At 42.8% G+C, this 24,094-nt stretch overlaps 2 protein-coding genes across 8 annotated transcripts in view; both read right to left on the bottom strand.

Moving 5' to 3' along the window:
• gad2 (glutamate decarboxylase 2) overlaps positions 1 to 11,749 on the bottom strand; it is a 42,049-nt gene extending 30,300 nt beyond the window's left edge. The window contains exons 1-7 of one of the 2 annotated variants that reach the window (XM_037537017.1): positions 10,943 to 11,749; positions 10,362 to 10,424; positions 9,820 to 9,975; positions 8,667 to 8,900; positions 6,322 to 6,412; positions 3,786 to 3,898; positions 1,685 to 1,800 (exon numbers count right to left, since the gene is read on the bottom strand). In XM_037537017.1, the coding sequence (XP_037392914.1) occupies positions 1,685 to 1,800; positions 3,786 to 3,898; positions 6,322 to 6,412; positions 8,667 to 8,900; positions 9,820 to 9,975; positions 10,362 to 10,424; positions 10,943 to 11,012 (843 nt within the window). In that variant the 5' untranslated portion in view covers positions 11,013 to 11,749. The remainder of the gene's footprint in view (positions 1 to 1,684; positions 1,801 to 3,785; positions 3,899 to 6,321; positions 6,413 to 8,666; positions 8,901 to 9,819; positions 9,976 to 10,361; positions 10,425 to 10,942) is intronic. The other variant, XM_017705482.2, reaches the window with a different exon arrangement.
• A 3,883-nt stretch (positions 11,750 to 15,632) lies between these two features.
• The window catches only part of myo3a (myosin IIIA), a 169,642-nt gene continuing 161,180 nt past the window's right edge, over positions 15,633 to 24,094 (bottom strand). For all 6 annotated transcript variants that reach the window (XM_037536677.1, XM_037536673.1, XM_017705496.2 and 3 more), the window contains 4 exons: positions 22,899 to 22,990; positions 22,756 to 22,796; positions 20,110 to 20,301; positions 15,633 to 17,325 (listed from right to left, as the gene is read on the bottom strand). In XM_037536677.1, coding sequence (XP_037392574.1) covers positions 17,211 to 17,325; positions 20,110 to 20,301; positions 22,756 to 22,796; positions 22,899 to 22,990 — 440 coding nt within the window. In that variant the 3' untranslated portion in view covers positions 15,633 to 17,210. The remainder of the gene's footprint in view (positions 17,326 to 20,109; positions 20,302 to 22,755; positions 22,797 to 22,898; positions 22,991 to 24,094) is intronic.

Genomic DNA, 24,094 nt, shown 5'->3' with positions numbered 1-24,094 from the left:
TGTGCAGTAAAAGTAGGTCCACCAGCAGCTCCTGGACATGTAAGGGGTTAAAAGACACCTCGAGCGATTCATTCAGAACAATCCACAGTGATGCACTGATAAAGGTGGCGATTCTACTGCATTAGTGCTTGTAGGCATCTTGCAAAATGTATGATAAAGCTTGATGTGATACAGTAATGTCTCAATTAAAAAAAAGTGCCTTAGGTTATTATATTAATGTTTCTATTTTTCAGTTAATTAGATCATTCAACCTGTAAAAAAGCACAATATTTTAAAACACTGTGCCTTTCCTCCTTGATTTCAACCTAGATGGTCAAGAGGAAGAGGTATTTCCAGGTAAAGGGGGATCTGACTTGCTTGTTTAATTTTTATTTTTATTAAACTTAATGCAACATAATTAGCATTAAACTGAGTACTTTATTTGCTCCAATTTGTTGGGTGTACTGTCCAAAAGGCTTGTTTTGAACGATGGAATATGATTTGCTGTATTGTTATATTGCAAAAGACCCAACTGTAATATTATATCGCTGCTGTCAGACCAAACCCTACAGATCCCTGCTGGTGACATCCTGAATAAATAAAATAATGCATGGCCATGACTTAGTAAGGCGTGCGAATGAGATGATTAAGTTATGGCCACAACTTAGTAAAGCATGGGAATAAGATCCTAATGCATAGCCACAACTTAGTAAGGCATGGGTATGAGATAATTAAGTTGTAGCCACAACGTAGTAAAGCATGGGAATGAGATCCTAATGCATGGCCACTGCTTACGCGTGGGAAAGAGATGATTAAGTTGTGGCCACAACTTAGTAAAGCGTGGGAATGAGATCCTAATGCATGGCCACGACTTAGTAAGGCATGGGAATGAGATGATTAAGTTGTGGCCCCAACTTAGTAAAGCGTGGGAATGAGATCCTAATGCATGGCCATGACTTAGTAAGGCGTGGGAATGAGATGAATAAGTTGTGGCCCCAACTTAGTAAAGCGTGGGAATGAGATCCTAATGCATGGCCACTACTTAGGCGTGGGAAAGAGATGATTAAGTTGTGGCCACAACTTAGTGAAGCATGGGAATGAGATCCTAATGCATGGCCACAACTTAGTAATGCGTGGGAATGAGATCCTAATGCATGGCCACGACTTAATCATCTCATACCCACACCTTACTAAGTTGTGGCCACAACTCAGTAAGGCATGGGAATGAGATCGTATTGCATGGCCATGACTTAGTAAGCCGTGATCTCGTTCCCATGCCTTACTAAGTCATGGCCACGCAATAGGATCTGGTTCCTACGCATTAATAAGGCATGGCCACACATTATTTTTATTTATAAAGGATGTCACCAGCAGGGCTCCATAAAAACCTCATATCTCCAAAACGATAACTGTACAGGAGAAGGAAAAAAACATACTTTAGTTTTACTGTAAATCAGCGGAACCAGATTTTGGGCCGTTTCTTTTGGTCCATCCATCTTGAAATTTACACACAACATAAAGAACTGTAGCAGCGATACAATAATATATAATATAATATAACCTGTTATGAGAAACATAACTGTAAAAAATTGATGCAATAAAGTCTCCACTTTTACATTTGTACACCCACACAATCAGCTCCCAAACGTCCTTACCTTACCATAATTTAAAAACAGTAAACACAGTGAGATACAGACGGACATACATGCTCAGAGGTGAAGGCCACCAGCTTCGGCACTGATGACATCCCTTTCTCTTTCACTTCAGGGAACATCTTGTAGCGAGCCAGCAGCATTGCGTACATGTTGGAAATGGCGCCACCTGGAGGGAGATGGTACAGCAAGACCCTGTTCAGTCACTGAGCTTGAATGAGCCTAATGCCTCCTGTCTTTCACTGGCCTGGTTCTCTCCTGCCACTCACACTGTGCTCGTCCATGTCCAGAGTCCGATTCACTCTCTGAATTCATCCGCAGCAGTGATTAGAGGATCAAGCATGAAATCTGATCTGTGTTACATTCGTGTCCACAGCTGGACTGATGTTGAAATGCACAGCATTTCTGTTTACTTTGAACAGATCTGTATGACCAGTTAAGGACATGTGTTGTGTTCCTTTTAACACAGTCAAGTATGTTTTCAGATATATGCCCTGTTCTTAGGGCCTAACACAAAGTGTGAGATTTCTGAAAGAGTGTGCTCTTTTATTTGCCTGTAGAACTGACTGCAATGTCACCTCCCAATTTACTCCAGCTAAATTTATGCTATCTATAATTATCTGAACTTGAACTACAACAAGGATAGTGAGAGTCATATAGGATTCATTGTACCAGCACTACAGACCAATAACAACAGTAGCTCAGCAGAGTCTGGGAGCAATTCTTCTTAATGGGTGCTTTATTTATGTGTGGCGGATATATTATTGGCCGATTAATGAGAAAATTGCATTATTATTGTTGGTCTGATATTGGAATTAAAGAATATGATTAAAAATGATAATTTAGCATGGGGAGGGTGATATGCCAAAAATATAATACCAACATATTTAAAGATTTCACAGTACTCACTGTGCATCATGATATTTCATTTTTCAGAGATTTGATAAGTTGGAACAGACAACAGAGCCACATTTTCTTTAAAACGTCAAAAAAGTGAACTGATTTTTATTCACCGTTTCACACACTGCACTGCAGTTAATCCAATGAAACAGAACTTATTATGCTCTCTTACACCTGGCCAGGCCTTTAACTGTTAATTAACTATAAGTAATATCCACAATATGCTTATAAAACTGTATTGTGGCATAACTTACCAAGAAACTGGTCAAATATCGCCATACTCTCAAATATTTTAAGCTTGCACATGCACTGACGCAGGGCTGGGCATTTCCATTCTTGTCAATTAATTTGATGGATAGCACAGTGGCTAACATCACCACCCCACACATATAGACAACCAGGCAGGATCGCAACTGCTGTTTTTAATAAGCCTGGTTGGTAGAGTGTTGTGGGTAACACCTCTGCCTTCTACACTGTCGACTTGGATTCAATCCCTCACATGGGGAAGCACCCTAGACTATACCAATGAGAGTCCTTGGGCAAGACTCCAAACACTACCTCCGCCTACCTGTGTAAAAATGATAATCAAACTGTAAGTCACTCTGGATAAGAGCATCTGTTATATGCCATAAATGTAAATGTACCTACTCACCTATTATCAGAGCCTCTGGAAGTATGATCAGTATAAGTTAAATATTTACAAATCAGAATCAGAACAAGCTTTATTGGCCAGGTATGCTGCGCATACAAGGAGCTTGGTTTTGGTTACAGGAGCTCACAGAGTGCAGTGTCAGACAGACGTAGGGAATAAGATAAAATAAATATAAAATCAACAAAATAAAATAAAATAAAACATGCATTCCTATCATCACTCACTCAGACACACACACACACACACACACACAGTCCCACCTGTAAACCTTACAATGTGCAAAGTATGAGTCTAAAGTTAAAGTGCTGAGTGCAGCAGCAGTTAAAGGGTGTATAGTGGCAGAGAAAGGGAACAGTAATGTAGATGTTTATAATAGCGGTCATATCTAATTTAGTTGTGTCCTGGCTGTGAAAAACTAATCAGTGATTAGTTTATGTAATGACTTACACAGCCTGCACATCATAGCAGGATTATAGCGTGAATGGGTCACCAAATGAATGAATGAACAAGTGACTGGCTGACTGAACGAGTTTAAGACGTCAGCTCAGAAATTCTTTACCAATGCATTTCTATTATAAAGATTTTTAAATTCTGTTGCTTACCTGGAGAGAAAATCCCATCCCCGCGGCCATTTTCCCAGCCAATGATCTCCCTCATCTTCTTCAGCGTGACATATTCCAGCAGGACAAACACTGGAGCCACCTCATAGGTGAACCTGTCCGTCAGGAGAGGTCACATGACCCAGTCACATACAGCGCACCCAAAGCAAAAGGGAGGGGGGATAAAAAAAAAATGTCACGTCACCTTGGCAATTTAGCATCGGTCATGCTGGGTGGTCATGTGGGTGAGGCGTTACATCAGTTAGGTTTTACAGCAGTCTGTCAGGACCAGGTAGGAGTACATGAGGGTGGAATGAGAGCGCTGTGCAAAGGTATGAATACGGAATGATCTTTTATTAATGTCCTAAGTGAAAATAAGCCGACACATCCTGTACAGGCAAATTTCGGTGCACCGTTTCTATTTATCTGCCTAGTTTAACATAAAACACAAAACATAAAATGCCTCATTATATGTTTTACTTTTTTCCCACTAGTACAGTAAATTCAGCAAATCAAAATTTCCACTTCAATCAAGAAAATGACATTTAACTGGGGCGCCTAAACTTTTGCACACCACTATAAATATATATATATAAAGACTGTACGCTCTGACTAACACAGATAAATGCTCCATATGCACATAACAGATAAATACACAATGTGGAAATGTACTTTACAGCACCTCCACGTTTGTTTTTGTTTTAGTTTTAGTTTTAGTTTTAGTATTAGTATTAGTATGGGGTAGCCGTGGGCTGGAGGTTAGGGAACCAGCCTCGTGACCAGAAGGTCGCCGGTTTGATCCCCAGAGCCAACAGCACATGACTGAGGTGTCCTTGAGCAAGACGCCTAACCCCCAAAATGCTACCCGGGCACTATGGATTGGGCTGCCCACCGCTCCGGGCAAGTGTGCTCACTGCCCCCTAGTGTATGTGGTGTTTCACTTCACGGATGGGATAAATGTGGAGGTGGAATTTCCCCGTTGTGGGACTAATAAGGATCTCTTAATTATTATTAGTAGTATTGTGTGTATTATAAAATGAACGACTGTACACTCACAGGAATTAACCAACAGGGTTGTTAGACTTACAGTCTGAGAACGTGTTCGTAATTGTGTCGTCCTTTTAACTGATTTTACATAAAATGAACAAAAATGATTGCAAGTGCATCATAATGAATAGAAACTGAAATGTTCCAACTCTGATCCACCAACAGTTGAATTTCACGTTGAGGTAACAAAGTCCTTGTACACCGACTCTGCCCTGGAATGGAAATGTGTGGAATTACTGAATGAAGTTTGTACAATGACTTCTTTTTTTGAGTGGAACTTGCTGAGTGACCGTGAATCTGGTTGTTGTTCTATGGAAACTCATATTTACATCCAGTTTACAGATACATTACACCTGCAAAAATGTTAGAGCTACAATTTGTCTATATTTTAAAATCAGTCATTTTAACACCTACACCCTCTTCAGTCATCAGTTCAGCAATATTGGCTTTTAAATCAATTACACAGAATTCCAAGCACCACAGAAGAGCTCGTTCTCACAGTCATGTGTGAAGGCTGAGGCCATATTTTGAGGTAAAACGTTGTTTCTGCTATTTTAACTGCAATAATCTACACATGACGAGGAAATATATGGTTTAAATGACATCAAGAACACAAATGGCAGTTAAATATTATGCAATATATAATGAAGGTTCCCCAGGAGTCGTTTCACTGGTGTTACCATGCAATAAAAAATCTCTTATTTTGAAACAAAAGTCACACCGATGATGTCGCTCGTCTACCTTTTACCTGTTTTCTGAGGATCTATGATGAAAAGCTGACGGTGAGTCCACCGTGCCTTTCAGTTCTCAGGGATTTTCTGATTCAGCTCATCTCATATGAAGCTTTTAGCTGACGTCACTGGTGTGACCGACTTTATTCTTTGGTAATTGTGAAAAAAAAAAACAACACAAATGGACTAAATTCCATATTTTGGTGGATTTTCCATGACTGACAGCGTGTGGTTTGATGCTCTGTAGCGGCCGTTTAGTAAAATGGATTTTTCATTAAAACTGTCACGCGTAACACCAGTGACGACCAGTAACACCAGTGACGACCAGTAACACCAGTGACTCCTATGGACAGGCATTATCTTTTTTTTCCTTTTTTCATTGCTTGAGGCTGCAGTGAAAGTATTATCTGTATATGCTCAAGAATAAATTGCCTTTCTCTTCACTCGCATTCGAGAGGAATCAGCCAAATCACGAGCCCCCAGAAACAGATATTAGCATTCTGATGAGCTCCAATGAATGCGAATTTTAATTCCCTTCTAATTTTCTCCCCCTGAATGGTCCTGATAACGGAGCAATGCAGGGTGGGCAGCGTGGATGCAGGGCTGCCTTTCATTTCACCCCTTTCAATTTGCTGCCGAGAGAGAACGTGCTATCTGCAGGCACAGAGCCCGATCGACAACTGAGGGGGGGGGCAGGAAACGGAAATGACCGCCGCTCGCTTTGTGTGTGAGCGTTGGGGGATAAGAGGAGCCGCACTTACATATTGGTATTGGCAGTCGACGTCAGCCAATCTGCAGCCAGGCCAACCATGTCTAATCCAGTGGAGAGCTGATTGAAGTACCTGGGGTGGGCTAAAAATAGCCAAAATAATGAGGGGAAAGCACACAGAGAAATGAATGAATCTTTATGGCTGTTTCTGCAGGCTGAGCTTATAACTATGGATTTCTATTTGTCCAGTGAGAGGCTGAAGGTCATCAAGGTCACCCCACATACACAATGCACACGGAAGCATTTATAAGCGTTTATAATATTTACTAACCTCTTTCAATTCTACTACGCTCCTTAGAAACATGAGGGTTCTTTACTACAGAAACCGGTTCTATAAAGAACCATGAACACTCAACGAAGCATTTCCATGCTTAAATGATTGTCTGCATGGTGAAATGGTTCTTCAGATTGAGGTAGAACATGTTGTATATGGTTGTATATAGAACCTTTTTGAAAATGGTTCTATATAGCACCCGAAAGGGTTCTGCTGTTGTTATGGTGTCAAGCTTGCAACCCAATACAAAAACCCTTTCTGGTGCTATATAGAACCCATTTCGAGAAGGTTCTATATAGAAGTACATACAACACATTCTCCATCAATCTGAAGAATCTTTTATCAAGGCAAAGATCCATTTAAGCATGGTTCACTGAGTGTTCATGGTTCTAGATATATCTATATTCTCTACTAAAGAACCTTTAAAGAACCATTTTTTTAGTGTGTAGAAGTACATGCAACACATTCTGCACCTGAAGAACATTTATCAAGGCAATGAAACCCTCTGATCATGCAAATGGTTCTTTGATTGTTCATGGTTCTATATAAAACCATTTTCGTTACTAAAGAACCCATATTTTTTAGGTGTGTAGAAGTACATACAACACATTCTCCATCAATCTGAAGAACCTTTTATTAAGTCAAATAATTTAATCATGCAGGTGGTTCACTGAGAGCTCATGGTTCTAGATAGAGCCATTGTCTCTACTAAAGAACCTTTAAAGAACCATATTTTTTAAGTGTGTCGAAGTACATAGAGCACACTCAACCAATCTCAAGAACCATTTCACCATACAAGGAACCACTTGAGCATGGAAAGGTTCTCTGATTGTTCATGGTTCTACGTAGAGCCATTTTCTTTACTAAAGAACCCTTAAAGACCCACCTTTTTAAGCATGCAGAAGTATATGCAAAACATTCTCCATCAATCTGAAGAACCTTTTATTCAGGCAAATAATATTTGAATCAGGCAGATGGTTCGTTGAGTGTTCATGGTTCTAGATAGAGCTACTTTCTCTACTAAAGAACCTTTAAAGAAGCTTTTTTAGTGCGTATAAGTACACAGAGCACACTCAACCAATCTGAAGAACCATTTCACCATGCAAAGGTCCTCTGACTGTTCCTGGTTCTATATAGAACCACAGCATTTACAAAAGAACCCTTGAAGAACCATCTTTTTAGGAGTGTACCTCCTGCTCTTTTGCATCTGCATTTTGTTCTGTTTTATGATAGTCCTGGATTTAATTTTATACTCTTTTCTCCTTTTTTATGTTTGTATGTTTGTATTTTTATACTGTATGTTCTGGTTTTTTCGGCGCAGGTTCTACTGCGCCTGGCTGCGTGTGACCGGTGAAGCCTGGTTGGGCTTGGTTTGGTCTGAAGGTCACAGGAGCTCCAGTCTATCAAAACGTGTCCAGCTTTTCCTCAAAACACGCCAACGTCACTAATCACGAGCGTACCTGCGTGGGTTTATCGTCCATAACAAACGCCAGACATAATAACAACAACCAGCCCTCATATTTCTTTAATTCCACCTGAAAGCGAGGGAACGCGATGAAACGGTATCCATCCGCCAGCCACATTCACATCTGCACCAACGCACGGACGCGCATTGATCGATGAGCGTCACTTGTCAATAGAGAGACACTAACAAGCCACGCGTGAAGAAAGTAGTCCCTGAAAACGAGCAGCGCGTAAAACACTCACACCCTAAAAACAGGATGACTGTAGCTTTGATCTTAACCCGCTGAGTACCGACCCGGGAGGGCGAATCAAAAGTAAAAGCCCCCCCACGTCAAAGCCTTAAACGGCTCGCTGCCTATTCGCGTTGGAATTTACCCGTTCCACCTTAAATAATCCAGCACTCACTTGTACTCTGGCCACATTCCGCTAAAAGAGAATGAACAGCTTCGTGTTCGAATTTCCCCGTTCCACCTTAAGTGGCGTACGCAACTGCTGCACCATTTAAGGTGGAACGGGAAAATAAGAAGTTTCAACTCCAGCCTCGGACGGACACACGACTCTCTAAAGCCTGGATAGCCAGCTGCCCTCAGCCCACCTACCGGTCTTGATGGCGTATTTTAAGGTGGCCCTGCAGCTGATGAGGATGTCGTCCAGCGTCTCCGGCTCGTCCGAGAGCTCCCAGTTGTTCCTCTGGAGCAGCTCGTTCGGGTAGTGGAAGTCGATCACCTTGGTGGAGCGATCGAAGGACTCCACGATGTAGGCCAGCAGGATGTCCACCACCTCCTGGAGGAAGTTCAGCGTCTTCAGGTCGCCGTCCAGCGCGGGCAGGAGGTCTGAGGAGGAATAAACAGAGGAATGAAGCGTCATGACGCAGGGCAGAAGAGAGAAATGTGGGTTTAAATGTGGGGAAAAAAGAGAGAAATAATATAAAATAATAATAAAAACGAAAAAATTATGATAACACACAAAACAATAAAATAATGATAAAATTAATTTTTAATGTTTCCATATCTACATATCGCTTTTTCGGTTTTCGGCATCATTTGAAAACGCCTGTCGTCTTTTATACTGTGGGTAAATTTCATGATGATTGGACCAAAACAAACGACCTAAAACGACTTGGAAAAAATTCTGGTTCCATTGACTTCCATTAAAAGTAAACTGGGTTTTTCCCTTCTCCTGTAAAGTTCCCAATTTTGGAGATCCGAGGTTTTGATCCGACAACAGCGATATGTGGTTTACATGTATGTATATGTAAACATAATAAAAGACATAATAAATACATAATAATATCGAGCTGTGCGCAAAAACATAAATAAAATAGAAACAGAAATGAAAATAAAAATGAAGCAGTAAATTTAAGACAAACAGCTTTAGAGCCGCGTGGAAAAGACCAGCAGGTCCAACGACTGAGCTGTAAATTATTATTGATCAGATTTAAACGGAGGATTTTATGAGACACAGTCAGGAAAAAAAAAAACATACAGGAAAATAATAAATAGAATAAAAAAAATAAACGGCGAATTAAAAACGACAGAAGGTGTTTTAGCTGCGAATTATTTTATTAAAAATAAACGGGATCATTCGTTCGCACTTATAACAGAAATATGATTTTATACACACGTTTATTAGAGTTATTTATTAACGTTATTAATTTATCATTATTACAAATTATTACTATTATTATTAACTGAACTTTAATAGACAGTCATGTAGATGGCCTGTGTGTGTGTGTGTGTGCGCAGTGTTTACCTGTTGAGTAGAGGTGAGAGAAGCCCACCGCGGCTCTGGAGCAGCTGCAGGGTTTGTCGCTGCAGCTGCAGGTCTCCGCCAGAGACGCTCCCTGTTTGGGGTCTGCGGCGGCGGAGGGGTCGCCGGTTTTCTCCATCTCCCCCACATTCAGCAGCGCTGCCGGACACACAGTTACACCGCTATTCAACCCGCTTCTGTGACCGAGCCTCGCGGCTGGAAAAGGACCGTTAGCCTTCGCTTTCTATTGATAACTGGCTGGTTTCCAGTAGAGACCACTGGTTTCCTATAGACGAGCTTTAGATCCCATCGTATGCATTTATATAAGCGGCTGGTCACCTGTTAAATCATTCAGCCCATCAAAAAAAAGCCAAAACACATTACAAAACCATCAGGATCCATCAGAAACACTGATGGTTTCGATGTGTCTTTTCAGCAGGGGTGTCCGCGCGGTGCGTCAGGCTGTTTATTAAGAGCAGCGCGCCGCTTTGTCGTTTTAAAGGAGGAGAAAAGGGAGAAATAATCAAATAAAGGAACGAACTTACCACATAATTTCGACCCGATGCCTCCTGTGAATTTTTGGGCCGCCGCTTGGCACCAAGCCCGGGCTGAGGAGCGCGACAACACACAGAGAAACCCAGTCAGCACCGCTTACCCCAGCACTGTATGATCACTACTATTACTACTATTATTATTATTATTATTATTATTATTATTATTATTATTTAATTGTACATTTAATTTATAAAGAATTTTATGCTAGAGAAAAAAAAAACAACTTTTCCGTTCCACCTTAAATGGTGCAGCAGCCTCAGGCGCCAGAGTGTAAGTGCTGCACTCTTTAAGGTGGAACGGGAGCATCTGTTATATTCTGTCTGCACCGATTCCGTTTTAAATGAATGACGCCGGGCTGTAATTGCAGCACCATTTAAGGTGGAACGGGCCAATTCGAACAAGGCGAATAAAGGCGCCTCGTCTTCGTCGTTTCTTTGCCTCAAAATTGGGTCACAGGCCACAGAAACAGGGTCTACGGCGCTTTACAGGCCACGGAAACTAAAACACGCGGTTCACAGTCTTCGCGGTGGTCGCGGAGCTGTTGATCCCCGTCCGTCCCGGTTTTACTCACGCGTGCTCGGGCTGCTGTTGTCTCCTCCTGCGCTCTGCGCGCCCAGAGACCAGAAGCCGTGCGATGCCATCGCGCAAAAACGACGCTTTGTGCAGCTACGAGAGGCGAGCAGAGCCCATCCAGGGGTGATGGAGGGAGAGGGGAGGACAGGAAAGGGGGGAGGAGGGGAGAGAAAGGGGGCAACGGTGCTGCTGAGCTCCTCTCAGGTCCTCGCTGGATGCTGGAGGCGGCGCGCAGAGCGTCTCCTCCTCGAGCCTCCGCGCCGCACAAACGCTCCACATGCACTGGCGCCCTGTTTACGCGGGGGTCTCACTCTGGCTGCCGTGCGCCCGCCGGTTCAGCAGCAGCGCAGCAGCGCCCCACTGCATGCTTTCAGCCGCCTGCAGCAGCGGAGGAGACGTAGCTCTGGCGCAGGGAGGTGGGCAGCCTGCGCGGATTAAGCTGCCTGCGCTTTTTTTTTTTTTTTTTAATTTATTTAATATTTTTTTTTGTTCGTCGCGTATTCCAGCGCGCACGACGCCAAATAAATAAATAAATAACAACAGAAAAAAAGTAGGACGGAAGTTTATAATGGCACGCGGGGCAGTGAAGCGGTCCGCGCGCACTGACGCTGTAACCCAGTTTCACCCCAGAAATTCCTGCGTGATTCACGCCGTGACGAACCGCTCTGCGTCGCCGAGTCGTGACAGTTCCTGGCCCCTCCTGCCTGCCTGCCTGCCGGGCGGCGTGGTGGCGCACGGCGGCTCAGCCTGCATCTGCGCGAAGACTGAGCGCGAGCTGCCCAACTTTATTTTTACCCCAACTTCTTTTTAGGAAACGCAAAAACAGAAAACAGCGCGCAGCGCGTTGCTCAGTTTAGCCGGGTTCGTCCTGCAGGGACGTGATAAAACACACTGGGGGGTTGGGGAGGGGGGCGTAAGGGGAGTAGCCTCTTCTCAGCCCTACCACAAATTATATATATATGTACTTAAAAAGATGGTTCTTCAGGGGTTATTTAATAAATGGTTCTATATAGAACCAAAAGGTTACTTCTGACAGATGGAGAATGTGCTGTATGTGGCTCTTTGTAAGGAGCTTGACATCCTAACATCCTAAGATAAATAACCTTTTTATATATATGCATATATAACCTCTCTCTCTCCTATACACACACACACACACACACACACACACACACATATTTCTACGCTCATTGTCCAGTTTATCCTCTCCACTTACTGTATAGCTGCACTTTGTAGTTCTACAGTTACAGACTGCAGTCCATCTGTTTCTCTGATACTCTGTTACCCTGTTCTTCAGTGGTCAGGACCCCCGTGGACCCTCACAGTGCAGGTACTATTTGGGAGGTGGATCATTCTCAGCACTGCAGCTGACGTGGTGGTGGTGTGTTAGTGTGTGTTGTGCTGGTCTGAGTGGATCAGACACAGCAGTGCTGCTGGAGTTTTTGAACACTTCACTTTCACTGCTGGACTGATTATAGTCCACCAACCAAAATATCCAGCCAACAGTGTCCTGTGACCACTGATGAAGGACCAGAGGACGACCAACACAAACGGTGCAGCAGCAGATGAGCTGTCGTGTCTGACTTTACATCTACAAGGTGGACCGACAAGGTAGGAGCGTCTAATAGAGTGGACAGTGAGTGGACGCAGTGTTTAAAACTCCACTGTTTCACAGTGTCTGATCCACTCGATACAAACACGGCTGCATTTGTGTTGTAGACATTGGAGCCCCTGGTTCTCATCACCAGCACTGTAGAGACAATACGTTTCTCCACAATAAAAATGTGTAGAATTTCTATTTATAGCCATAGGCAGGAGGAGAAAGCACCAGAGCTAAAGGCCTTTAGCTGTTAATTACATGCTGCTATGGCCTTACTGTGGCTGAGGAAAAGAGTTTCAAATCAAACACACTGGGTCTGTTCAGATAAGGATAAAGCAGTTACCCCAAAAACGCAAACGTTAAACATGATCAAAATGAAATCTCTCCAGTAAAAATGATTTGCCAGAGGAGGAGCATTAAGTGGAAAATCATTTCAGCATGTAGAATATAGTGGAGAAGGAACAGGGTCTGTAACCAGCGTGTTCACAGAGGAGTCAGAGCCAGCCGGACTTGACTAGCATTAATGGGGAATTCCATTAATTCCACCAATTAAAAAAAAAAATGGGACGTTTGGTTATTCAGAGTGTTTGTGGTGGACTGTAGAGACCCTCATAGCCTCAGATTTCTTAGGGACCAGACGTCACAATGTCTACAACACAAATATATACATTTTATTCACTATCCAAAACCAACAGTGAGCCTACACATGCCTTCTGAGTGTTTATAGGTAATGGTGATGATGGTAAAATAGTAGAAAATTAACATTTATTTGGGGACTATTTTGCCTTACGACACCCCGCATACACGTCTCCACCATGGGCTTTAAAAAAACATAGTCCAAAATCTTCTTAAAACCATCACCAGACCGTGTATTTGCATCCATTTCATGTTTAATCCCTCTAAAAGCTCATTTCCTGGGAGCTTTTAGAGGCATCAAACTCTTCAGACGTCTGGTTCCTATCACCACCATTATGATCAATTCTGACTTGGCAAGTTTCTCTAGAACAAAGCACTTCACACCAAACCACTCTGAATGGCTTTGTTCACATCTCCGCCAATGAACTGACAAAGAAATTCATATTAATCTGTGGAATTCCCCTTTAAACTGCAATGCCAGCTTTAGCATATCCTCAAAATAACAAAGCCTGGCTTGCCACCGCAGTAATAACCACAGACCAGCAAATTAGAGCCACGATGAATTAGGCGCTCCAAGACAAACAAGGACGGCCCAGTCAGAGCAACAAAAACAGACGCGATTCATTTGAAGCACACAAATGATGAAGCATTCAAATATTTATCTTCAAAAGACAGAAATACACTCCAGCATTAGTAACACTGGACAATATATACAGCATGGGTCAGTTTCCAAATAGCATCCAGTTACAGGACGTCTTATGGTATATTTACACTTAGAATTCAGATTTTTTTTTTGCCCTGGTTTGTAAACATTTGTACAGTGTGAAAAATTTGAAGTAAACTGAGAAGCGCCTTCAAAAGCAGAACCCACATGAAAACAAAGCACAAATCGCTCAACACAGTAACTGAACTGTCACAGAGCTGCAGAGGATGACACAGCACATCATGTAGAGGGAAGGATACACACAAATCAATTAGCACAGTAGAGTCCAGCTGGCTTCGTGCCGGTGGAGCCACTGGTTATAATCTATATTAGTTCATATGTAGTTCAGTAGTTATATAACTGTAAGAGATGGTGCTTATTAAGACCCTCCTCTCCATTCAACTTGATTCAGATCGTCCCTCTCCTCTTATTTAAACCTAGAGAGCAGTTTTGTATGCAGACAAAACTACAATGTAACGCCAGCTCTGCCAGAGCTGGTGACTCTGAATTAGGCCCAGTCCCATTTCACCCCTCGCCCCTACCACTTAGCCCTGTTTTGCACGTTCACGGCCAGGGGTAGGGTGTCCCGATTGTTGTTGAGATAGAGGGGTAGGGTGAAGTGTTAGGGCTACATGACCCTTCAAACGGAGGTTTTTCAGAGGCAGACTCCAAAGTCTTATGAGGGAAAAAAAAACGCAAGAAGGCTGCACAAGCAACCCGAAGAAACCCACAAACGTGAGAATTTTCACCGTTAAAAATATGATAACCACTGTAATCTCTTAGTTTAATGCAGTTTCAATGCACTGTGGTCCTTTTCTTCATAACAGGCATAAAAACCACTAGAAGCACGCCAACATCTCAGTAGCTTGTTAGCTAACTATCTCGTTCCACCTTAAATAGTCCAGCAGTTCTGACGCCTGAAGCATCAGAATGTAATTGCTGCACCATTTAAGGTGGAATGGGAAAATTCAAACGGGAAGCTGGTGAATATCTGACTTCAGCTTCGTATCACCAAAGAAATTAGGAGTGGACAATAATAAATAATTATAGAATAAATAATTGCCCCCCTCTTTGAAGGCGTATGATGCCCTAAATGTAACTAAAGCCCAGCAGTGAGGAGCTGAACTTTACCCTCCTCTGCTGCCACTGCAGGCGGGCAGGGTCGCATACAGAGCAGCGATAGCAGCTGTTAATGAAGTGATATTTTTTATTTCTTTTTTAATTTGAGGGTCTCATTTCATAAGGCAACTATGACAGTAGGGTGACACTAAAAGACGAGTAGTAGGGGTAAAAAGAAGAAATGGGATTGGGCCTTAGTCTTTTAGGTGTTGTCTGGGGCAACCATGACAAATTTCAGCCCAAATGTGGGCGGGAACACAGTCTTCTTAGGGTGGGGAAAAAAACTGCATATGAAATTTCTCAAATGATTTCTGGTGGAGCTCAAAGATGATGCATTTGTGTCCAATGGACAAGAAGGGTGGCATGGTGGGTAGCGCTGTCGCCTCACAGCGAGACGGGCCTGGGTTCGATTCCCCGGCCGGGTGACCGGCTCTCTGTGTGGAGTTTGCATGTTCTCCCTGTGTCTGTGTGGGTTTTCTCCAGTTTCCTCCCTCAGTCCAAAGACATGCAGTCAGGCCAAGGTGTGTGAGTGCCTGTCTGCCCTGTGATGGACTGGCGACCTGTCCAGGTTGTATCCTGCCTTCTGCCAGATGACCGCTGGGATAGGCTCCAGCACCCCCACCCCCCACACCCCTGCTTCTCCCTCTCCCTGAGGGAGAAGTGGCTTAGAAAATGGATGCACAAGAAGCCTGTAGTTAGTCCACATATGCACACACTCAGAAACAAGGTACTGGATTGTCACTGGGGTGGTACCTTCAAGGAACATAACTGTACTCTATTCCACTGCAGTTACATTTTTGAAGGGCCAACCTGAGGCTTTTAACCGTCTTCTTCCATTTCAAAGCATTACATTATGAAAAGGTACCAACATGAACTTTTCCCCTGGGAAAACCACATTTAGGTCCACAACTGGAGTGTAAACGGATTTATATCTATATTAAACTCTTTATACTTTGGTGAACAAAGACATGCGCGGCTTAAAAGTCTTCCCAAAACTCCAGTTAAGCAGGTAGATGTGAGTTGCTTGTGCAGAAACATATTAGAAGTGGTGAAAATGAACATTACCTCTTACAAGGGAAAAACCCTGCTGACAAAAATCATAGAACCCATTTTCTGTTGGTTCTTAGTTGTGCAAAATAGACAGTAATGGTATTTTGTGTTTCCTGATGGGTTGCATCAGGATTTTAATGGTAATAAAGGTGTTCTGGGACTGATTCCAGATGCATTCGATGGTCTCCTAATGCAATCTAAAGGTGTGCTACAGGAAATGAGTGATCTCTAACGGCAACCTTAAGCCAATTCCCATCTGGTTTTAATCCTAATGGCTCTAATGGTCTTTTTTGAGCAGGGACGTTAACCAGCATTTCGCTAACCAGTTGGTTCTGCTTGTGTTATCGATTATATTCCAGATGTTAAAAGAGTGTCTACTAGAAGAATCTGTGGGTGGGATGTACCCATGTTTCAATATAGCCCCAAAGGTTTAATGCCATGTTTGACTAAGGCTGGTAGCTCAGTTTCCCACCTTTGACCTAAAAACAACTTAAACTTAAATGATTATTATTAGTAGTATTAGTTAAACTATAATACTGGCCATAATTTTTTGTTTTGAGAAGGTCATGAATGCCATCACTCATATGACTACGGTCAGCTAACCAGACTCGCTTTCATGGAGGCCTCTATCTTATGGCTTGACTGCGTAAGGTCCAATTACGCAATTCCAAAATGACACAATTCCGAGCTTTGACTCCCGACCCAGCATAGCAAGTTGTCTCCAGATGTGTTTTCTCATTATGAAATCCAATCTAGCCCCGCGTGACTAACTCTGAACGGGCCCAGACTGAAGGTCATCACAACTATAAAAGTTATTTAGACACGTAAGATACCATGAACAGCATCTTTATTCTGAGATGCATGGGCTGATAATGAGAGTTAAAGGAAAATCCCAACCCTAAATCTACACTAACGATGCATAAAAGCTCGTCCCAGTTAGCATTATGCACATTCATCCGAACTGCCTGACACCAGCTTTCATTCGTTGTGAGCCATGTCAGCGTTCCGGCTGAAGTCTTCCTTTAATAACCTCTGAAAAAGGTTCATAAGGAGGACGCACAGTGTGGCTCGTCAGGTAGCCACTGTATCACTACTATTAATATTTACAAAATATGTAGCCCAGAACACCAGCTGGCAACAAGCGTGTGGGCAGAGATGCTAGTACTGTTTGATAAGCCTTCTTCTTTGGGAGGTCTTCCTCAGAAGTTTCCTGTAGTCGTAAGGGTTGTCCTCACTTTGACTCTCTGTAGAGGGCATTCTGGGAAAAGAGTGCCTGCGGATAGAGCAGAGCAGATAAAGCTCAACTTGGTAAGCAGAACGTGAGCAGAGGACAAGCAGATAGAAAAGAGACTGTGTGTGTGTGTGTGTGTGTGTGTGTGTGTGTGTGTGTGTGTGTGTGTGTGTGTGTGTGTGTGTGTGTGTGTGTGTGTGAGCACAAGTACAACACCGCTGTCTAAGCATTTTATATATTAACACATATTCAACTCTGACTTTATTAGAAACCACCACATTGTAGCTCCACCTTGCTGGTGTACAGTTAGATCTGTCGATCTTGGGTGGATGTATTTGGGGGTGGACCACTCTCAACCTAGTCCCAGCCTCAGGTGCTCCGCCCACACGTAAACTGAGCGTCTGATATCTTTTGTGCTCTAAGCTGGTTGGAACTATTGCAACTGCCTGTTCCATTCTGATGGCTATTGGTCGGATGTGTTCATGAACGTCTGAGCAGCAGGATTCATCAGTCTCATGTGAAGCCTTCGCTATAAGAGGGTTGCTCTGAGTGCCATGACTGAACAGGCTATATTCGCTGGACTGAAAACGTCTGCAAAGCACAGGGCATGACATCTCAGAGTTATTCATGAACGTTATTTGTGACATTAAAACACCGGCCTGTGGTCAGTCATTCTGCATGTCAGTCAAATGTAAAAGCGGGTGGTTCTTGACCACATTAAAGCTAGGTGTACACTACATGACTTTTAAAGTCATAAGATTTCTAAAACGGAGAGCAGCATAAAGTTAACGTCAGGTTGTCGTCAGTTTGAATAGCTTGTCTTTTTGCTGTGAGGGCGCTCAGACCAGAGGACAAGGCTGAGGAGGAGTACAACACCTACAATGAGATTTGGCTACGAATAAGAACTTAAAATCCCAGATCTCCTCAGAAATCACATGCCACAAATCACATGACACAAATAAAGCTACACTTACTGGACCTGTGTACAGTTTACAGACCTGATACAGTGAAAGCTGGAGAAATGTTTCACTATAGACTGGCAGCTGAGCTGTAATTGTAAAGAGCGTGCCTTGACGTCTGGATTTAAACATTATAAACATGATATCTGCCTCTTTCCAGCTCTCTGATTGGCTGATTGAATCACTCATTGAGGAAATCTCTGACCTTCTGATACTGCTGGACTTGTGAACGCTTTGAGTTGTAAATATCAGACATATTTGATAATATCGGAGGGTCTCCAATCACTTCAGAGCTCGATCGTAGACTACAAGATCATCCGTGCCGTCAGTTAATTCCGATTGAGCTCCCGACCTGGAAAATCGTTTCAGTTTGTGAAAACTTGTCACAAGGGACAAATCAGGCTTAAAATTGGGCAATAATTGTGTAGTGTAGGCCCAGCTTTAGGGGTGAAGCGCACTAGTCTCTTCTGTAACACTACTCTCAACCTAGCAGTAGGGCTGGGCATTGACATTCAATGATTTTATAGTATCGACCAAATTGCTTCAATACAATTCATCTACTTCAATGCCAAAACCGAACACCAACGTATTCCATCTGATCAGCATTCGTGAATTAATGTTTGATCCAAAAGCTCCTCACTGGCTGTCTAAATAATATTCTGTATGCATGATATTAGAGTTAGTACTTCTTGATTAGGGTGCAATACATTGCAGTCTGTACATACACTCACTTCCAGCACTTCACAGTCATGGTGTTATCTAGAACTACGTTTTATCACCTGTCTGTAAAACACTTTGAGCTGCCACCGGCATGAAAATGCTATGTAAATAAAATTATTACGATGATGATTATCATTATTAATCTAGAACATGCTAAAATAACTAAAATAAAATAGAATGAAATGTGTGTGTGCACTGCTGCGAGTTACATGGTAAAGCCTGAAATAATAATTTAAACGTCAGGGTCAGATTCCGTGGGAGTTTTCGTACCTTGTCATATATCTTTACTTATTAGTGTCACAGGCTCAAAAAGAAGGTCCGGTTCGATGTTTAGGTCTCAAACCCAAAATATGAATAACACAAATTTATTAACAGGACTACATTTTCTTCCTTTTAATGCATTATTTTGTTTTCTATTTGTTTGTCTTTTACCTGCGCAATGCCTTTTAATTTGAACTTTTTTTGACTATTTTAATGAATGCTTTTATTTTTCTGTGTTTGTGTGAAGCACTTTGAATTGCTGCGGTGTATGAAGGGTGCTATACATATACACTTGCCTCGCCTCGCCTTGAATTTAACACACTTGCAAACATCAAATTCATCCACTCGGGGATGGGGTACGAAGCATAATCCATGTTAACTAAACGTTCCTGCATATGTTGCATGCAATTACGCATTTCCACCAGAGAGGTCTCCAAATCCCCAAAACTTAAATAGTGCAGTTTTAGGCTACAGTTCAAGCAGCTTATGTTGCTATACAATATTGTTATAGTTTAATGGTAGACGTATTTAATATAACGTCATTTCAGTGTGCAGAAGTGTCAGTCTGTTTGTAGGATGTAGCATTATTCATATTTTGGCTGGTAAATAACCTCATAATCCCGAGAATTCAGGGACACTTCAGGGGAGAAAGTGTACACAGGACAAAAATTACAGGGTTTGGGACATTATGATTATGATTTCTCACAGAGAAAACTGACCCAGAGTTTCTAATATGGGACTACAGAACGATGCACACCTACAGAGGTCTAAGGATTAGAGGGCAGCCGACAAATTGTGCATGACCTTGGATGAACTACAGTCTGTAATTGCACAACAAACAGTGGACCTATAAGAGTTTCATCCTTTGAAGTTTCAGTGCACTTACCTGTTCTCTTTCGGAGGTTTCGGGGTGTCAGATTTTGGGACGTCAGACAGAGGTCTCTCGGTGGACTGTCTCCTTTCTGCTGGGGCGTTCATCTCACTGGACGACTGCGTTTCGCTGGGCAGGCAACTTGTGGATTTACTACTGCTCAAACCCTGATAGTACTGGTCATCAATGTCCAACAGTTTCTTAGGGCTGGTAACCAGAGAGAGAAGACACTGCAGTTATTACGAGATCTGCCAGATCAAGCCTTCACTTTTCCTTTATGCAGTGTAAACACTTGAAATGCCAGTCACCCTTTTTCCTGCTTGCAGTGACACTATATAAAAGGCATGCTGACTGCGCCTCAGAGCTAACCGTGTTAGCTGTTAGCAGGGGGGGGTCACTGTCCAGGACACACATGAAGCTTATCATGGCTGCAGAGTGAGAAATGAACTAGGGCTCATTACACAGTGGTGAGTAGCATTCACGGCTAACTGGCCCAGTTCTTTATGCTTGGAGGTCTTGGAGCTGATTCACTGGCAGTGATGGACTCAAATTGGAATTGTTTTTCCAGTGGTTTCCTCTCAGTCTCAGGACTTTAGCGGAAGAGTTATGTAACAGCGATCTATGCGGCTGCTGAACCCCAGTGCTCAAGGCCTCAGCCTTATATCATTCGGCTCCACTGAAGCACCGTTACAGCTTCCAATCCAGCGGCTTCTCCTTCTTTCTCTCTCACTACTGCCAAAGATGCTATATGATGATGCTCAGGTTGAGATAGGAGCCTGTTTGTTCTCTAAATTTCTATCTTTCCTCAGCCTCTCTCACGAGCGCTGTGAGCGACGCTGGAGGTCGTCTTTTTTCACCAGAGCCACAACACATCTGTTTCTCTACCTCTTTCTATCTGTCTTTCCCTTCTGCCTTCTCGCTTTGCTTTTTGTCTTTCCCCTCTGTCAGGCACAGAACTGGATTTCTTGTCGTCCTTCTCGCTTTTTATTATGCATGCAAACTGCTGCTGTCCATCCCCAACCGCATACATTACTGTTCATAGAATCGCAATATCAGCCTTCACAATACTGACATCAGAGAAGTGCGCAGTTTGAAAATGAGCCTCTCGCAAATCACTGAATCATTGGATGCTGTATTAGAGCTACAATTACAGATGGTGGTTTGGACTAAAACGGTCACATATGGTCATTTTTTAAGTGTCAGATGGTGTCAGTTTGTGTGTCTATAGCAACAATTTCAACCAAAGGGACCTTTTTGTGGAAAAAGTTGTAACACTGTGAACAGTTTGCCGATGTAGGCTGTGGGAATTGAAATGGTCAGCAGGATTTTATGAACATCGTCAACCTTGTCTGTTACACATAAAAACGTTGTGATATCTGAAATGTTGTGAAAGCTTACTTTGGAAGCTTTTTTGGGGGAGAAATAATACATTTACTCATGCATTTAATGTGATAAAGTGACAGATTTCCTCTATATGCCTCTTATAGCAACCAAGTAGCATGGCGGCGAGGTGGAGCTGGACTGACGAGGAGAAGAGCATTTAAAAAGGAACGCTGCCACTTTTCAGCTCTTACTGAGAAAAATGTCCGGAAAAGATTACTCTAAAAGGAAGGTGCTCAGACAGCTCTGTATGGCAGTGAAACACGATCTCTTACACAACCGTTCAGATATAATGATAATAATAACAATAATAATAATAATAATAACCAATTTCCATATCAGTAGGTTATGGGGATACCAGAGTAGCCAAAGCTATACAAGTTGTGACATGCATGAAATTAGAGATGAAAACAATCCAAATAGAACATTTTTAAGGTTAAACCTCAGCATTTATTTGCAAGGAATGATGTCACTGAATAAAGAGTTTTTATCAGTAAATGTCAGCTTGATGGAGAAAAGCTGCTGGGCAGCAAAAACTGCAATTTGTTTTAAATGCATTTTAATTTTATCCCTTGCAACTTGAACATAACTCACACTGTCTCACTGCAATACCCAGCATGCATTGCACAAATGTGTCCTACAACCATTGGGAACTAAATACAGATGTGATGTTTGCCCTCCCAGCCCAGCGTTAACTGTCCGCCTCCCTTCTGCGATCGCCAGCCAGCGGTGATGTAAACGTACGAACGTGAAAGCGAACAACTGTGGAAAATAACTGCGATGAGATGTTTAATCAATATAGACTTTTACAGTGACTTTATAATTGGAGTTTGTTGAGCCAGTGAAACTGTGCTGTGTTTCAGGAGGTTCAACTCTGGCCCAGGTTCTGGCAGCGATCCTTCCTTATTAGACTTTAGAATGAACAACTATTGGTCACTGTGTTTACACACCGTGAAATTAGACCTCCATCCATGCAGTGAAACACCCACATACATGCACACTAGTGAACACGCACACTAGGGGGCAGTGAGCACACTTGCCCAGAGCGGTGGGCAGCCCTATCCACGGCGCCCGGGGAGCAATTGGGGGTTAGGTGTCTTGCTCAAGGGCACTTCAGTCATAGACCGTCAGCCGAGGGGATCAAACCGGCAACCATCTGGTCACAGGGCTGGTTCCCTGACCTCCAACCCACGACTGCCCCCATTATTAACAGACCCAGGCATAACCTCTGCTTATAAAACAGCACACAGACAGCGGAGAAGAGCTCCGAGACACATTTACCTCTGCTTCCGCGGCCTCTTCTTGTCGTCCTGGACTGACCGCTGTGGAAATATAAAGGTGAACCAGTGTGAGTCGTAAGCTGAACACACAGGAAGCAGAAGAGAAGCTTTCCTGTGAACAGTCGTGACAAAGCGTGAGCTCACGTGGATGAGGTTGTAGTAAGTGGCGTCCTCTGGCGTGTTGAGCGTCTTTGGTTTCTGGGTTCGGCGGGGCGTCCGTGTCTGCTTTGGATCGACTGTGAGGAGCAGAGACAAAACAGGCGTCTTAGACTGGAAATGCTGTAATAACACTTTTATTTACGGTACGTGGAACATAGTTTTGATAGGTGATGTCAGGCAACAGTGCAACCCCCCCACTCAGCCCCACCATGACATCCTGACCACCTCCTTGTTTCTACGCTCACTGTCCAGTTTATCAGCTCCACTTACTGTATAGCTGCACTCTGTAGTTCTACAGTTACAGACTGTAGTCCATCTGTTTCTCTGATACTCTGTTACCCTGTTCTTCAGTGGTCAGGACCCCCAGAGGACCACCACAGAGCAGGTACTATTTGGGTGGTGGATCATTCTCAGCACTGCAGTAACACTGACACACTGGTGGTGTGTTATTGTGTGTTGCACTGGTACGAGTGGATCAGGCACAGAAGTCTGTCATTGTAGAACTACAAAGTGAACCTATAGAGTAAGTGGAGCTGATAAAATGGACAGTAAGCGTAGAAACAAGGTGGTGGTCATGATGTTGTGCCTGATCGGTGTACAATGCTTACTTTGCCCCATATAAACAAGAGATGTATAAAATACCAAACGTTAAATACTTCCAGAATGCTACAACAATGCGACGTTAAAATTTCAATTTTCTAACTTTCAACACGTTAGATTATTTATTCAAAAGGTGTTTAATGTTTACTGTTTAAAACCGGTTTAATGTTGGGTCTAAAATTAGTTTAACACTGTTTCCAGTCCTTACACGGAAATGAAGCGGCCAGTTTTTCTTGCTCACTCCAGTTTACAGTTTAGCCCCACCCACTGACACTAAAGTTGTATGCAGTGTTTCCGTACAGGACAGCCAATCAGAAAAGGGCTCACAGGCATATATCAGTCTAAAAGGCATGGTAACAACATTTTCGAGACGAAGTGAGGTGGCAAAATGGCCATGTAAAGATGAATTAAAGGGGTTCTTTGCTAAACACATTATGGACCACTTTTTCATGATATGCAAAACATGTTGGTCAGAGTGAACTTTACACACGCAAAAAAATAGCAATGTTATGTTATGATGACCCTTTTTAAGGTGGTATTAAATTAATGTGTTTTCCATTAAATGTCACTATCATTTGGGA

The sequence above is a fragment of the Pygocentrus nattereri genome, chromosome 3 (assembly GCF_015220715.1).
Source record: "Pygocentrus nattereri isolate fPygNat1 chromosome 3, fPygNat1.pri, whole genome shotgun sequence".
Taxonomy (NCBI): domain Eukaryota; kingdom Metazoa; phylum Chordata; class Actinopteri; order Characiformes; family Serrasalmidae; genus Pygocentrus; species Pygocentrus nattereri.
This window is presented reverse-complemented; position numbering and strand designations above follow the sequence as displayed.